The sequence below is a fragment of the Embiotoca jacksoni genome, unplaced genomic scaffold (genome assembly GCF_022577435.1).
Source record: "Embiotoca jacksoni isolate LCO1_2020_lvr unplaced genomic scaffold, fEmbJac1.0.p SCAF_11, whole genome shotgun sequence".
Classification (NCBI taxonomy): domain Eukaryota; kingdom Metazoa; phylum Chordata; class Actinopteri; family Embiotocidae; genus Embiotoca; species Embiotoca jacksoni.
The window spans coordinates 12,871,450-12,889,441 of NW_027185241.1; the positions used below are offsets into that span (position 1 = coordinate 12,871,450).

The 17,992-nt window shown below is 41.2% G+C and overlaps 1 protein-coding gene across 1 annotated transcript in view; it reads left to right on the top strand.

The window, feature by feature from the left end:
• Positions 1 to 14,799: 14,799 nt before the first annotated feature.
• Positions 14,800 to 17,992, top strand: part of LOC138194460 (A disintegrin and metalloproteinase with thrombospondin motifs 16) — a 51,443-nt gene continuing 48,250 nt past the window's right edge. The window contains exons 1-2 of the mRNA XM_069143212.1: positions 14,800 to 15,306; positions 15,473 to 15,563. Of these exons, the coding sequence (XP_068999313.1) occupies positions 15,214 to 15,306; positions 15,473 to 15,563 (184 nt within the window). The 5' untranslated portion in view covers positions 14,800 to 15,213. The remainder of the gene's footprint in view (positions 15,307 to 15,472; positions 15,564 to 17,992) is intronic.

A 17,992-nucleotide genomic window follows, 5' to 3' on the forward strand; every position in this document is an offset into this window, starting at 1 on the left:
ACTTATTTTATGATTCTCACCAAGTAAAATTAATGAAATGGAAATATTGCAACCTGAAGAAGTGTTTACAAAACCACAGAGATTGCACTGACTTTTTTAAGCAGCTTTGGCTAAAGTCGCCACAGGTCACAGCATGGCGGACTGTGTGGGTTGACCAATAAACAGAATGGCATATAGAAATACAGACAGATCAGCAAAACAAGAGCAAAAACACAATACGGATATCAGAAAAATAAAAATGACATTTCTTATAGAAATACAGACAGATCAGCAAAACAACAGCAAAAACACAATATGGATATGAGAAAAATAAAAATGACACTTACTGTTTGTTAATCTACCTGAAAAAAGAAGTTATTGCACCAAAACTGATCCAAGTCGTTTCAATAGATGGATAGACAGATCAATCGATTTCTTTATATGTATATATACACAGCAGCCCAACAAAAGCACAACACACTTATTGGCAGAAATAAATAACTAGTGGCACGGCAGCAATTGTGGGATCATAAACAGAATAGCATATAGAAGGACAGACCGATCGGCACGGCGATCAAGCAAAAAACACAACACAGAATATTGAAAATAAAAATGACACTTACTGTTTGTAGATTTACCTGAAAAAAAAATTACTGCACCAATACTCATTCATGTTCATTCAATAGATGCCAAGACCAAGAGACTAACTGATTGGTAGATTTACAGATAGATCAATAGGCATAGCAGCCAAGCAAAAACACAACACAGTCAGTCTTACAGAAAGAGATAGATCGGCTCGGCGGTCGGACAAAAACACATTATAATCATTGGCAGAACCAGATACATAGTCGTGGCTCAGCAGACACTGTGGGTTGATAAATAAACAAAATGGCTTACAGAAAGAGATAGATAGGCTCGGCTGCTGAACAAATACACATCATTGTCATTGCCAGAAATAGTCAAGGCACAGCAGACAATCTGATTCACAACACTGATAAAAAATTAAATAACAAAAAGGAAACTCACTGGTGCTGATATGGTTTTCAGTTATGCAGACATCTGAGGCCTCGATGGGACAACAAAGAGGAGAAAGAAAGAATCAAATTAATTTCAGACTCTCATGCATTAATATTTTCTTGCGTCATACTGACATCCAGTGCACTCCTTCCATCGTTAAGAACAAGCTCCTTGATAAACACATGTTGCTGTATGCCGTATATTACCACATATTATAACAGCTTCAGATTGGGTACTTAAGGATAAAGTTATGGCAATTCTTACTTACAGCTTTGAGCCACTCATTGTCCGTTTTCCGCACCTCTTAATGTTGTTAAAGGGTCTGAGACACTTTAGCTGAAATATGAACTCTGTCTGAAACACATTTTCAAATTTTAGGAAACCTATATTATATTTGCCCAAAATGGGTCATTTCACTGCTTTTTTTTTATTTTTATTTTTTTAACCTCTAGACCACATTATACCTGGTCCAGGTCCAAAACTACCATACTCAGCCAGGTCAAACCTGGTTTAAATTATCACAGAGATGCTAAAGATTCTTTAAAACACAGTTTCTCATTTGTGAAACCTTTATTAAATTTGTGAAAATGCCAAAAACTTAATTTTGACTGCTTTTTTCGCTTCTAGACCAAATTACACCTGGTCCAGGTGCAAAAGTGCAAACAGACAAGTCGAACCAAATTATCACAGAAATGCTAAGGACTCTAAAAACATTGTTTCTGATTTGTGAAACCTTCATTCAATTTGAAATAATTGTAAAAAGCCGTATTACCAGGTCTAATGTGGCCCAGAGGTGAAGAAAGCAGTGAAATGTCACCTTTTTTTCTTTTTTCTTTTTTTTCATTTTCACAAACATAATAAAGGTTTCCCAAATCAGAAACTGTGTTTTAGATCATCTTTAGCATCTTTGTGATAATGGAAAACATCCGATTGCGTTCTTGTGCAAAAAAACAACAACAAACAACGTAGTAAGGTCAACATGCAATGCTTATTCATAAATTGTTTGACAAGTGTTTCCCCTGGGTTGAGTAGTACTTTAGGCTGGCTGGGTAGGCCGCGGGAGATGGCCTGTGTAGGCCTACAGCACATTCAGACCTGCACAAACAAACATTTAATTTCGCACCAAAACTTACCGATATTGGTCTTGTAGAGCCAAGACTTTCTTCTCAGACACGATGGATCAAAGCCTGGTCTCCTGCGCGGGTCTTACGTAGAGAGCCGAGTTGTTCTGTCCAGGACTGCTGGCATGAACGTTCACATCCTCGCCACTGCCGCCGGATTTACGATGGTCTTTTAATGCACTTTGATTGCACTAAAACCTTGAATGTCTTTCCCTTGCTGTGCTCCGTGTGTGGCGGGGACTGGGGCGCATCTGATGGAGGATTCAGGTAGGGAGACACCACGAAATTTTGCCGGAGGCGCCCGCGCAAAATACTCCTGATGGTGGCATTTGCACTTTTCGTTAGCTTGCCGATCACTCATTTGCACGTAATGTCAATGATTTTACGTCTCTGTGAGTCAATTGGGCTTCTTGAAGTGACTGCTGCTACACTTTGAGAGTGACACGGTCCAGGCAGATCTCCCGCTCGTTGACAAGGTGAGTGACGTTACATCAGTGGTCCGGATTACTGCTATTTATCAGTTTCAAATTAAAAGCACCTAAATTCAACTCCATGTAGAGCGTCGTACATGGTCCAGCCATTTAACTATTTTTTTTTTTTTTTTTTTTTTTTTTAAACCTATAGTAATATTTTATGATTTATGAAGTATTTTATTTGTGTATTTGATTTTTTTTTTTTTATCTAATTTTCTAAACAGGCAATCTAATTGAGTTTGGGGTCTCTTTGTCCAAAGAGACCTGTAGAAAATTAAATGTATAGCCTATAATAAGGATAAGCAGATGCACCAGTAATTTACAGACATACAGAATACATTTAAGAGAAGCAGTCTAGGTAGATGCTCCTTAATTTCTCTGCAGACAGAGAAGCTTCTGTCATGGTTCTGTCATGTTGGGTTTCTTTTATTTTGAAATAACTCACTATTTTTGCTTTTTCCCCAGGAGTTCTTGTGTTCACCTGTATTTCATTAGCCAATCAGCATTCTAGCAATAAAGTCCTTCCTGTATCCCTTTTAGTTGCCAGATTGTCCGTGGCAGGAATGCAGAGCTGTTCAGCCATGTTTCTTAGTTTTCCCTATTGATGACTTTTGCCTGCTCCTGGTTCCAACAGAAGTGTTGAATTCACAGTAAAACAAACCTCAATAGTTGTGGGTGGATAAGGAATGTAAAAGCTCAACAGGTAGATTAAGGTGGATTAAAAAGTAGTTCAACAGATCCAAGTCCCCTTAAAGTTTATTGGAGAAATAAGACAAAACAAAAACAAACTGGTACCAGCATGGGCAATAGTACAAAACTACTTTACACAACACTATTCTGACAAATTTATATTCATAGATGGTTTCAAAGACCCTAAAACCTGACGCACATATGCAGCATTATTCTTCCCGAAGGGTAATGCAGGTATTAAGAGAACAGACCATACTCTAGAAATGTTACAAATATGAGCTTTGCAATGGGTAGAAGATAACAAACGAAACATAAAAGCGTCAGATAGAATATCAGCACTTACAAGTATTCAATTTGGAAAATCATGCCAACATGATATATATTTTTGCATGAGTTTATAACCAAATCGACAGATTACGCTGCAGAAGGAAGTTTATGTCCTCCGAGTTCCTGCCTTAATAGGTGTTGAAGGCAATGAGCACGTTGACATATTATTTTCCTTAGTGAGCTACTGACCACACTTCAGTCCATTAGGTTGCAGTAATGTGCCTATAAACTGGTTGCCAACCGCAAACAAAAATCCAAAGAAGAAAAAGACAGCTTCTGGTTTTTGTTTTCTCCTGGTGTGTTTGTCCACCTGCGGTTTGTAAGTAAAGCCCACTATTGTTTGCACTTCGGTTCTCTTCCTTGTTTCACTGTGTAAAATATAACAACCCACAGTTACTGCAGTGCAGGTGTGACCTGAAGGACTGGAGGGTCAGGTGCTGCTAAGCCCCCACCTGAACCCGGGCACCCCCAAGACTAACCTTCAAGTCAACACAAAGAAATGTAAAGCAAAATAAGGATAGACAGGGATGTGGCTTCAAGTCAAAATATACAAATAGTTTATTTAAAACAGCCGTTATTATTAAAACAGCATCAACAATCATACAAGATACAAATAAAATTATTAAAATTCAGGCTATTGTCTAAAACTGTGTTAATTATTCCTATATAATAAAAACCAAAAGGGAAAGATTATCAATAACGCTGGTTAACTGTTGAGAGGACTAGTTTTTCCCCCACTTCACGTGTGCAACACACACACACACACACACACACACACACACACATACCTCATGCAATACAGTGCAAAATAACTGGCTGGACCACCAACAGCTCCGCCAGGTAACTGCTCAATTCGGAAAGAACAGAACCAGCATTAAAATATTTTAGTGAACAGTGAAACACATCTAAGAAGACAATGCCCTACAATGTGCAACTTTCACAAACCATTGCCAAGAATAAATGTGTCATTTGACTGGTGAAATAGGCTATCACTTGATACATTTAGTCAGTTTAAATGCCAGTGGATGCATTCACTATAAAATGTGCCCTGATTGTGACTGATTGATCAGCCAAATTAATTTTAAATGGAAAAACACCCAGCATTACAATCTCTGTTATCCAGTCAGAGACCCAGACAGTGTCAGTATTTTAATCTAAAAAAAAAACAACCTCAAATTAGCTCACAGAATTAAAAGCAACAGAAAGCATGCCTAATAGGATAACAGGAATTCAGATCTCTATTCTATTCTATTCGATCTTTTCATTAGCGACACTAGCCCAGTGATTGACAGCATTACTTGGTGGCTGCCTTGTGACAGCAGGAAGAGGCCTCGAGCACATCCTGTGTGACTCAGAGCAACATTTAGCATTATCAATGTGTTCTGGTGTTTCGAGCAGAAATTATAGTTTAGGTGAATGCAGTTCCACACAAGGATGTGTAATGATGTTTGGATGTTAATAAAAGGCTCCATTATTTAGAGGACTAGTTCACACAGATCAGAAGGCAGTCCAATAAATTACTTGACATCTGTATGTCATAATCTGGGGTTATATTTTATTGTACAGTTGTTTTGTCTCAGCTCTCCAAAAAAAAAAAGACGTTATCTTTGAATATCAGATCTCTCTCGCTTGCCAGCATCAGATCGCTGACATCTTTTTATCTTTGACCCAGATCGAAGGTAGGAATGTGCTTTTTACTAGTGGAGACATGGATATGTAAACTCCCTGCACTACGGGGTCAGAGGTCACACCACATTCCAAAGGAGGCCCTTTTTTAGAGTCATAATAGTGACAGCAGAAATATATTCATTGAGAATTTATGGGTGATATGCTCATTGTCATGCCTAGCAAATCAAGTACTTTCCAACTTGGGGGCTTTTTATATTATAATTTGTTGAAATACCACAACAAGTGTTTTTCAGTATTTATGAAGTTTGACGGTTAGCGACTCAGAAATGAGGAAGAGAGGGACATGCAGTGACATGAGGTGCAACCAAATGATTTCGGAAGGAAAAAAAACAAGTTTGAAAGTTGTGATATGCAAGAACATCAGTTCAATGCAGCCACTTTATTTGCCTCTAAAAAAACAATACCTCGAGAGGAGCAAATGGCAGAAATCATTTCACCCTTTCATCTTGCAACAAGCGTAAATATTTCCGCTAGCTTTCATTCTAAAGCCACAGTTTTCCAACCATAGGTTTCTCTCAGTGAAACTGCATACCAGCCTCCAGTGGGAGTGAATGACGCCCTCATCTACCTGCTGCAACGAGCTCAGTCGCACCTGGACGGAATCAGTGGCTCTGTGAGAATCACTTTCTTTGATTTCTCCAGTGCATTCAACACCATCCAACCACTGCTGCTGAGTGAGAAGCTGCGGGTGATGGGGGTGGACACGTCCACCGTCTCCTGGATCACTGACTACCTGACAGGCAGACCACAGTTTGTCCGTCTGGGCGGTGTGCTGTCTGATGCGGTGGTCAATGGTATTGGAGCTCCTCAGGGAACTGTTCTGTCCCCCTTCCTGTTCACCTTATACACCACTGACTTCCAGTACAACTCAGAGTCCTGCCATCTGCAGAATTTCTCTGATGACTCTGCAGTAGTCGGTGTATAAGGGATGGACGGGAGGACGAGTACAGGGCAGTAGTGGAGGACTTTGTGAAGTGGGCTGGTAGAAATCACCTGCTTCTGAACGTGGCCAAGACCAGAGAGATGGTGGTCGACTTCAGGAGGAAGACGACGGCTCCACAACCGCTGAGAGTTCTGGGAGAGGAGGTGGACATGGTGGAGGAGTACAAGTACCTGGGTGTGTCCATGACAACAGACTGAACTGGAAGACCAACATCACCACTGTCTACAAAAAGGGGATGAGTCGACTCTTTTTCTTGAGGAAACTTCGATCGTTCAATGTGTGCAGCAAGATGTTGGAGATGTTCTACCAGTCTGTTGTGGCCAGTGCTTTGTACTTCGCTGGGGTCTGCTGGGGGAGCAGCATTGGAGCCGGAGACACCAACAGACTTAACAAACTGGTTAAGAAGGCCGGCTCCATCATCGGCTACAAACTGGACAGCCTGGAAAAGGTGGTGGAGAGGAGGACGCTGAACAAACTATTATCCATATTGGATAATCCTGTCCACCCTCTCCACCACCTGCTGCAGGGACAGCGGAGCACTTTCTCCAAAAGACTCCTCCAGCTCCATTGTCACGAGGACAGATACAGGAGATCATTCCTGCCCACTGCAATAAGACTGTACAATAACTCACCTCTGGCCAAATCTATCACGTATCAATAACACCGTCGCACTACTGTTTTTTGTTTTTGTTTAATTTGTTTCACTGTTGTTTAGTTTAGTTTACTTTAATATCATTCAATTTTTATTGTATATAAGTTGTATATAATGTGAATTAAAACATTTTGTGTATCTCTATTTTGGATTCTGGCAGTTTTTATTGCTTTGTCCTGTTAATGCTGCTGCCATGCAAAATTTCCCCTTGTGGGATTAATGAAGTAGCTTTCTATCCATCTATCCATCTATCCATCTAAGACCTGGAAGATACCTTATTTAAGGGCACCTTGGTGGTCAAAATGAGGAGGGAGAAAATGCTGCATTTTCACTTTCACTGCAGTCATTTATTCTCCCAATCTGGGGATCAAACCATGCAGGTTAAGCACCTGCATAATGTCTTAGTCTTTATGAGACCACTCGTCACTCATTTTTAGAATAGATGAGTCTAAATCGAAGACTATAAATTGCATGTTTAAAACTGTTTCAATGCTGCATCAAGAAAAATAAAAAGTGCTCCTTTTACGACAGGAAGCCTTGCTGTTTTTTTTGCCCTAGCATACACTTTAAAAAAAAAAGTATTATTTAAAGTCACAGACAAATCTTTATTGGGTTATCAGCTGCTAACACGCTTCATCTACTTAGGTATATCTCTGATAAATACTTGTCATAAATATTGAATGTATATACTATAAAAATAATAACTACAAAAAATGACTTACCTGTCAAATGACGTACCCTCAGGAGAGAAGTATAAACAAAATTTTATCCTTGATAAAGTTATTCCTGCACTGTTTACGTCATTGCCAGTGGCTCAAAAGTGGAGAATTTCATCTTCTTTCTTGTTTTATCTGTTTTGAGTTCTCTAAAATCCAAAAATTCCTCCTTCGTGGCCTTATACTCGACCTCTTGCAGGCTCTCTCATGGACACTAATTCATCGCTGTGAGTAAACCTTAGCTTGAATGACCATTAGTATAATGCTTTTCAGCTTGTCTGCACTTTGAAGAAATTAAGCATTACTAAAAGAACAAAGCAGGCCCTTCATAGTGGAAGGTAGAGGCTTTCTGCAACCACAAAAGGCATTATCTTCAGTCATGACTGAAAATTTGTTGTGGATGGGAGCCATGAGAGGAGGGTTCAAAGATACAGATAATGAAACTGCCGTAGCCGCCGACATTGCTCTGATATTTCAGTGTTGATCTTTTGCTAATTTGGCAGGACTTTGTGTGAAAAATACAACTTCGCATTCAGTGGGGCAATTACGTGTGAACCGCAGAGTGTGTGTGTGTGTGTGTGTGTGTGTGTGTGTGTGTGTGTGTGTGTGTGTGTGTGTGTTCCTGGGTGGTCTGAACTTTCCAGACTTTGATTACTCTGGGGTGTGTGTGTGGGGGGGGGGGGGGGGGGGGGGGCAGGTGGGAGTCGGGTTGTTGGTTTGGTGACTGGTGGTGAATTGAAGTTTGTCAACATTAGGTGCCAACGAAGGAACATTTAATCCATATTAGCAGCTCTGACTGGCACTTTGGTGTGACTCATTTGTGGCACAAGAGCCATTCTTGAACTCTGTTGAGTAACAGATGTAAAGTACCAGTACAATGCTGTTAGCATCTGAAATATGACTCACTGATCAGCGTCAGGACCAGTACCAAAAGAGTCGAGTGGCTGCGCAGAATTAATCCTGAAGCTTAGTAGGTATTTCCTTTAAAACTCTTTCTAATGAATTCAGTCTGTAATCCTCTATCTCATACATTAAAGGACATCATTCACTGTATTATCCTGACTGAGCTAGTTCACTTAATGATGTTAAAACTGAGTGATTGGCCCTTTTCACAGTTTAGCTGACCCACAATGGTACCTGGACGGTATCGGGGTAGCCAACACACCCTGCATGACCTCTGCTTTACGGTGGCAAGATACTGTATGCCACGCAGCGTCTCAACAGGGATCAACAGTGAAAAAGTAATTTAACTGTGTGGCTGATGTCTATACAAAATGAATGGTTATCTGAAACCATGTTAATGCTTTAGTGATCCAAACATAGAGATTTGTTTTCAGTAAAGTTGATCTATTAAAGCTCCTGAGTCTATTAATCACCAGATCGACTGTATGTATGGCAGATAGAGTTTGAAAATAGAACAAAAGAACCCCTTACAATACACTTCATTGCATCCACAATATAGAAACTGGTACATTGGCAGGTTTTTATGAATTCTGCTCCACTCAGCAAGAATCTTGCACGCAGGGGATTTTGAGCTAAATGAGGAGGTTTGTTCTTTTCCCTCATCTTCCTGCCAGCAGGTCTATTTCCACACCACACTATGGACACTGGTGGGCTGTGTGGCACAGAGACTCTGGCCCAGACAGCGGTTCCCACAGGGTGAAACCCTGCCGCTAGTTTGCAGACATGCAAATGTTTGAGTGCAGAGAGAGACACTTTCCTTTGGGTCTGGCACTGTAAAATAGAGCCACTGTACAGTACAGAAGGTCTGACCCTCAGTGCTCCTGAAACTGGCATCACATTTAGCTGAAGTTTGTGCAAGATTCAAGCTAAAATAAAGGTTTTCAATACAAATGTTTATTATTTATCTTACCCATTTATTACTGCTTCAAGTTAGGGCTCGTTATCGTCACCTCTGGTTGAAAAACCCTGCAAACAGGCTTCTTTTCATCTACCATCTCTGATAAAGGTTTTACAGTCTCTTTCCCCCCTAAGATGAAGGCAGTTTCATATAACAGGCCTGCTTACACAATACAGAGGTGATGAACTTTAGCGGGCTCTCACCCCTGCAGAGTGTCATAAGACTGGCCACTTTGTTTTTAGGTTTCACCCCTCCAGAGATGCTCTTTCTGCCCCAGCGATCACATACAGCTGCCGACCAATAATTAGTGCAATTCTTCAGCCCTTCATTTTCACGTTTTCAAAAACCAGAAAGAGAAGTGGTGTGTTAGCAAGTTAATGGTGTCCTTTTATACCATGAAGAAATATAAAAATGTAGGTTAGCAATGAGGAATGTTAGCTGCACTTACAACCAGCTGGATTTTTCTCAAAATACTGAAGTGTACTGTTAAAAATTAACAACGAAAAAAATCATTGAGTTGGCAAATTACCCCTCTCGCTTTATTAGCACCTTAAAAAAAAAAAAAAAAAAAAAATCTATGCAATGTTGATCTCTTTAAATAAACATAAATACAATATCCTGTCGTTATCTTGATTGCTTACATCCTCAAGTAGGAATCTGTGACTCAAACCATAAACCGTACTTGTGTTGTAATTACTGTATTTCACACGCTCAAAGCATGACCAACGCTTTAATCGTACACTTCTTGCAATAAATAATGTGCAACTGATTGGATTAATAGCCTAAACTACTACTTGGATAGCAATAGATCAACATGATGATTACTACTATAAATCAGATTAATCAGGAAGATGTCAGCTTCTTCCAGCGTCGTGTCCTAGCGTGAACTGCTCACATGTTCAAATAGGGTCAGAACAGGACCTCCCATGCTGCAACACTTCTTGGGCCAACTGATGTAGAGCACTGACATCAGCACAATAACCCCACTAATCAGTGGTTATTATGAAGACTAATAATACTCGTCAGTGATCCATGTCAAATACATTATCTAGTTGAGTAGAAGGGGAGGGTTGAAGCAGTACAATACCATATTCCAGGTGCAGCTTTCTACTGGAGCGCTGGTAAAGCTACAGAACTATCAATCAGTGAGGGTTTCAGAATAATTAAAATCAACATATTTCTTACTTTAAAGAGGCAGACGATGTGGGAGTCTCTTTTTTCACCAGTTATATGCAGTACAGTTTGTTGTTGTAGAGTAATGTGCATGGACTTTTTTGGTCATTTCTCTGAAGAAAAGCTGTTAACAGATTCACAAATCTGCTGCTGTTATACTGCTAAAGAAAAAAAAATACTCCTTTGCTTCGACAGTGCAGTTGGCAGCAAACTGCTTTTTGTTGCTTTTGGCTGATAACCGTGCAGACAAAACTTTCACCAATTTAAGATTGGAAATATTGATAATAATTGAATTAAATATTACATGCTATGTTTGTAAGTAGAAATGGAAAAATTGAGAATTGTGGGAGAATTATGGGACAATTACTAGAAATGGTCACTGCACTTGAACCTTAAACCAGGATATAACATGATATATTCCACAGCTCGCTATGCAAAGCATTGACACATCTGAGAGGTCTGTGCCCCAAACAACGTGACAAATCTATGAGATCTAAATCATTTAAATTAACATTTAGTCGATTGCTCTTCTAAAAGCAAATTTAAACATCTTAGCCAAGCTTCCCCTGCTCTTCATGAATTTATATTTCACTACTTCCCTCCTTTCTAGAGTTTATTCCTGTCTCTTCCTACACAACATGTAGCTTAAAATATAATAACTATTTGTCTTCTAAAACGTAAAAAGACCCATGAATTACTGGGAATGGGTCCAGCAGTGAACCCAAAGCCAAAGACAGACTTCAGCACCATCTGCAAATATTTAGGAGAAACAGTGTTTCACTCTGAGCTGATGCATTCAAGGTGTATGGGTTACACCAGATAAGGGCAAGGCAATAGCAGTAAAGGCATCACTATTCTTCGACAGCAGTGCAGAATTTCTGCAGAGCCGGACTAAACCTTCAATCACGGACCTGGCTGGCGACCACAGTCTCTGCTTACTTCACTCTCACCTTCCTTCCCCACCTCCCTTCACTCTTGCTCCATGTCAGCTCCCATCAGCCTCCCCTCTGTGATGCTCGGAGAGGAATTTTACAGCTGCTGTCAGCTTAGTGTGCATGCACACTCACATGCATAAAGAGCAAAACGCAGAAGTGTGCATGCGCATACATGCGTGAACAGACTCACACTAACAAAGAGACATATGCACATAAATCACATAAGAGAGCATGCACACAACAATGCACATGTGCTCACCACAAGTATACACTCGAATGCACACTCGCACATGTTGCCTTGATGACAGTTTTAGACTAAGCTAATACCTGTATAGACTAAAGCAGAAAAGCATTGGGAAATTTAACCCATTACAATTAGATGTGTGTGCAGATCATTTGCAACAGTTATACACTAAAGATAATGCCAACCTGAGTTTGTTTTTATGCTTCCATGCTGGTGACAGCCGTGGCAGGAGTTATGATGTTTTCAGGTTGTCTGTACGTCTAAACAACCACTTTCACTCAAGGATAGACTGTTTTGAATTTGTGCTGACACAAAACACATTTGTGGCCAGAACATAGACTGTGTTTGAAAAATTAAGCCAATATGGAAGTGCCTTAAACTGCAATACCACCGAGGGAGACAAAGAGTTGTCTCTAAAAAGGTTCTGGCTCCGTAGACTCCTCTTCAACTTCTCCAGATTCATAGGTCTCAACATCTTTTTTCTAATGCCATTGGAGAGCTCTCTAAATTGTGGCACAATGAGACCACACACTTATATTCCACCTGTCACTCTCTGAGTAGGTTATAATTATTGGCATATCATTTGAAACCCCGGATTCTAATTTTATTTATGAAAATGACAACTTGTAGTCAGTACCACCTTTATTAATGGACAGTGTCACAAAGAGATTCAAGTGTCGATGTGCTAAAAAGGTTATGTACTTCACTTGACTGTGTGAGACAACATGCCTTAGTGTGTCTGAAAATACATGTGCTTGAATGGGTTCCCTTTATGTGTCAGTTCCCTGCTTCTGTACATCCCCAGATGATACTGAAGACAGACAGTCAGGCAAATAGCCAAACTGACAGAGAGACAGGCAGCCAGAAGTGCAGGCAGCCAGACAGGCAGGCAGACTAAAAGGCATACAGGAGCTCAGCGGTTCAGAGGTCAAAACACTCACGGCAGCCAGCTTAGTTCAGTCTGCAGGAGGTGTCTTTATGTTCAACCCCTTCAAACAATACAGCATCTTCTCCTTATTTCTCTGTCTGCCAGCTGGATCTACCCACACACCTCCCACAGTGAAGCATCCTGCTGCACACCCCGATACAACGCTGCCAGACTCATTCAAAGTTCAACGGCCACTTTCCAATCAGCTGTAAACATTTGCTGAACAAATACAAAGAATTGGCTCCCGCAGAAATATGTGAGCAGCATATTTTCCATATGTCCACATGATACCAGTCACGTAGATGCAGAGCGAGTATTGTATTGCAGTGAATGCACACATGTGTTTGAGTGAGAGGGGTGTGTATTCGTGCAACAGGAGGAGGGGGCTTTACAGTGTCAGCTGCTGCTGCTGACACTGTAAAGCACAAGTCCTGAGCCTCCAAACATATGGTAAGAATTGTGTTCATGATGGCATTTTATCACTGATTAAATGCAGGATTGGCAATCTTCAGCAGAAATCTGGAAGTGAGCTTTGTACATTTATAAATTGTATCGACGTAGAACATATCACTCTGAGGATGACAGCGCTCTTACTTTGCCTATTTCTTAACTGTGGGGAGTTTCATTCAGAGGAAAGTTGATCATTTGCCTCAGATACCACCATATTGTCGCATTTATTCCCTTCCTATCATTCAAAACAGATAAATCCTTAGTGTGTGGCATTATTGCTAATTGAACATGTCACAGACCATCTTGAGGAAGCAGAAAACACCTTGTTCGTTGGGAAACAAACCCTCAAGACCGAGTGTTGCAGAGAGCTGAAGTCCTGTCCCAGTCGTGGGTTAGCTTCTGTTCCTCAAGCATTCATTGCTGTGTGCAATTTGTCATAGAGGTCTTTTCTCATCACTCTTTCTGGATAGCTGAAAGGCTATACTGGGGTTTTGTTTCCTTATCTCTATCTATTTACTGTGCCGGACACCAAACATATATGAATTTGTAGATATCAGAGTTTCTGTCGCGAAGACCCATTATACGTTACCGAATTGTATGTGAACAAAATACTTCTTAATTTGATAAAACAATGAGATGCTCTGATTTAATCCCATTTATTTTACGAAAACACCTTGTCTGCATGGCTGAGCTGAGTAGAAATCAAAGAAACCATATGCAGAAATACTTTACAGCCTCTGTTCCACAGGCTGCATCAGAGTGAAAGGAATCACCTCTGATTCCTTTTACTCTGATGCAGATATACTGACTTCGTGCCAAAAAGATCATTCCGTAAACCGTCACACATTTATTTCTACTGCCGCACAGCAGAAATCTCATCTGGTTTTCTTTTGGGGAGGATGAAATGCTCCAGAATATGAAACAAAGCGCTCCCTGATCTGTTGGCTCCCACACTCCTCAGCACTTCTATGGACGATTGCGGGGAGTTAAGAAATGTGGGCATGCTGCCTATCAGTGCAGCTGCGGAATACGGGAGAGATGGGAGAATGACGGGTGGATTAAACGGGGTCAGAGGTTAAATTTCAGACTGTAAAGCATCACAAATTACTGATTACCTGCTCCAGGGTGTAATCCGCAGATCATATTTGAGCTACAAGATACAGAAGGCTGAATTCATATAAGCACTTTCATACTTTAAAATACATTGTTTTTTAACGAGATGATGTGGAACAAACATTTATTGTAGTCCTCTTAAAGTCCGTGTCAGGAGGAAATGTGATACTGTACACCCTGCAAGCTACAAAAGATAGGTTTTCTAGTTTTCTTGTTTTTTTTTTTTATCACACACTGACCCTGGTCCTCCTCTGCATGTTGAGAAATGGATACAAACCCCATCTCTCAACACAGGTGTCACGTGTGATTGGCTACAGGCTGAATCCACCCCACCCCACCCTCTCAAAACACTCACACACACACACACACACACACACACACACACACACACACACTGTCTTGTGTTCAGAGCTCCCTCAGCAGGCTCCCCAGAGAGACTCGCTGCGACGTTCACAGAAGTCTGCCATTGCCAAGACGAGACGCGCCTATTTAAGACGATCACATGGTTTCATTGGGGGTCAAAATGGAAATGGTCCGCGGGGGTCACTGGGTAGAAAGAGAGAAAGAGAGAGAGAGAGAGCAGCAGAGTGAGCGTCTGTGACAGAGCGAGAGAGAGAGCGAGAGAGAGAGAATTTTGGATTGTTGTCGAGCTGAGTGGAAAAAAGGAAAATGACTTGCCGGGAGAGATGACCTGAGCTCGAGCAATTTACCGCATCTGGATACTGCGCATGGAAATGAATGGAGACCAAAGTGGCGGAACTGAAGAAGCCTGCATCTGAAACTCGTTGATGCTTCAGTCATCACAAGCAGAACCATTGCCGCCACTGCCGCTGTTGGACTGGTTTATTTAAGTCCTTTGTACTGCTGGAAAGTGGCTCACGCGTCAGAGTGGATCCACAGACATGGCTTTGTTGCGCTTTTCTTGCGCAGAGTGGAGAAACTGGACGCGGTCGTTGCTCTTTTTCCACCTTTTTTGTTTTTTCTCACTGAGCAAAGTAAGTCTGTTGTAGTGACAATCCCCGCATGCGCCTGCACGCACATGCACGTGGAGCTCATAAAGTTATCAACACTTGACATGACAAAGTGCCGAGTGAGGACCATTTTCCGAGATAATTTGCAGAACACACAAACCAATTCACATTTGCACTTTCTTCTTTACAGAGCATACTTTTGAATAATGGTGCTGACAGTCCTCAATATCACCAAGACGCATCGGTTCTGCTACGATCTCTCAATTTACCTCAACACACAGGTAGGTCACTTTTCAAATGTCAGTCAGATGTCACGACTGTTTCTGCGACTGTTATGGAAGTTTTCAGGTTGGTTGAATGCATTATGATTTTGCCCGTTACGGTATTTGGCGCAATAATATCAAAACTAAAGCTGTTCACTGCATCCCTCAAACGACCAGCAGCATCGACCTTTGCTCACCTGCGCTGTATGGTAGCTCTCTTCACCGCTGGGGGGCGACCTACACCCTGACACAGAGTCGCCAGTGTGCAGCAGCAGTGAATGTCTAACTGGGGTCCACAGCAAAATTTGGCAAAACTAATTTCACTTTTTTTGACGCTACCCCGAAGGAATTATTAATTTGTGAAGCCCTTGAACAAGAATAAGCTTAAAGTATCAACATAGTTTATGACATTCATCTGATTACTGAATATTGAAAATAGCTCTGGGAAGTGAACAAAGTCCTTAATGAGGATGCACTGATGGAATTATTAGTGTGAGCAGTTGAGGCTTTCATGTCTTCTTTGTTTTGTGGATCTAACAATTGCATGCGGTGTGCTGAGTCAGCAACTTCTTTGGCTGTGCATTCTCCTCCAGATCTTTTTGTTGTTGTTACCAGGGAAAGCAAATTCAAATGAACAAAGCAAACATCAAAACTCTTTTCACTGCGCCACATGTGGAGATGATCTGAAAACAGAAGTGAATGGTGATCATCTCACAGCCAGTGCGTCAACAACTACTTGTCAATGTTAATGTGTTTATCATTCATACAACCATATGGGCGAGGATAGAATTCATATGTTCCATCTTTTGTTAAATTTAAGCCAAGGCCCCCACTGGTTAAAGCCCCTATCAGTGCTAATGGCACTCAGGAGCCACTAAACCAACTGCAGGATCTTGTCTCAGTCCAGCAGAAAATGTGTGTGTGTATGTGTGTGTGTGTGTGTGTGTGTGTGTGTGTGTGTGTGTGTGTGTGTGTGTTCTGTTCCCGCAGACTCTTTGTTTGTATACTGTCAGACATGGGTCATTGCAGCTGTTTTTTGACTTAGGGTGGGACAGTTAACTAGTGTGTGTGTGCTGGGGGGAGGTGGACAAAGCCGCAAAGACAGAAGACCCTTTTCTGGTTTTGCCTAAGTGCTTCGGTGTCTGCACAGATATTGCCTGACTGAGAGTATGTGTTTGCACTTTGCAGTCCTGTAACTTTTAGATCGATTACGTCGCTAACACTTCAAGGGTTGGAGGTTTGCTTACCACTGTGACCACCCATGCTAAAACACATGCAGTTATAGTAAAGCAAGGTGCTTTAAATAAATGCATCTGCTAATGAGCGCCGTGTTGTGGATAGTCAGCCTTTAGGATGCACCAAATAACCAAGTTGAGGCATTCACACTGCCACTGATGACATACTGTCTGCCGCCCTGCGTGTTTCTCCCACTGCCAAAACATGTCTGTCTCCATGCTATATATACTCATTATCAAGGCTTGCTAAAGCAGGCCATCCTGTACAGTAACTGACTCTTGTTGACTGTATATGTGAGGATGCTGTTATTCCCATGAACTTCAACCTAAAAAAGTGAGACCATATCATACTTCAATAGCTGGACTGAACATATTTGCAATGGCCATGACGACACTGTAACAAAATCCACCATGATGCTGTTATGTTGATTTGCATACTGGTTACGCACAGACCCAAATGTATGAAGAGCAAAAGGTTCAAAGTGTGTGATGGTGTGAGTGATCCCACACCATGGTGATATAGTCATAAATACAGAAGAAATAGTGCACGTATTAACACGTTAAACATTTTGTGTACATTAAGAAGCATTATCTCTCAAATCTGGCAATGCATCTAAACTTTTAAAGCGTACATGTGCTTCATTTCTCACACAGGATGTCCTCTGTTTAGTAGGCCAGGCCTTTCTCACTCCTAGGATGAGCAGAAGCAGTTTCGACTGTCATGATGTCCTCTGGAAAAGCCATTTTGGTGCAACTCAAGGACTCAGCTACTTTTGATTTGACCTTTTCAGGATGGCCCATTAGTTTCTGTGACCACAGTGCCATTAGACGTTTAAGTGGACCAAGAGGCCAGGCCTGCGACCTGCCACATCTCCCTTTATGACCTGCAGTTATCCAGCTTGTAGTAAAAAAACTGTAGTAAAACACCAGGTCAAAGATGATTCACTCTCCACTCAAAAGGCCTGCGTTGGAATTGTCTTGATCCCTTCCTTTTCTTGTAACTCTTTCTTGACCCTGCCAGCAAAAGTATGAGACAGGTCAAGGAGAACCTACAAAGGAAAGGAAGAGGTTCTAGTTTTTATTCAGTTCATGATGCAGCTGAGACAGCCGCTGACACAGTGTGCAGTATATCACAATGAACAGTGATGACATATCAAATTAGTACAGACTGACCACAAGGACAATGTGTTTTATTTCTGCCAAGCTGCATCG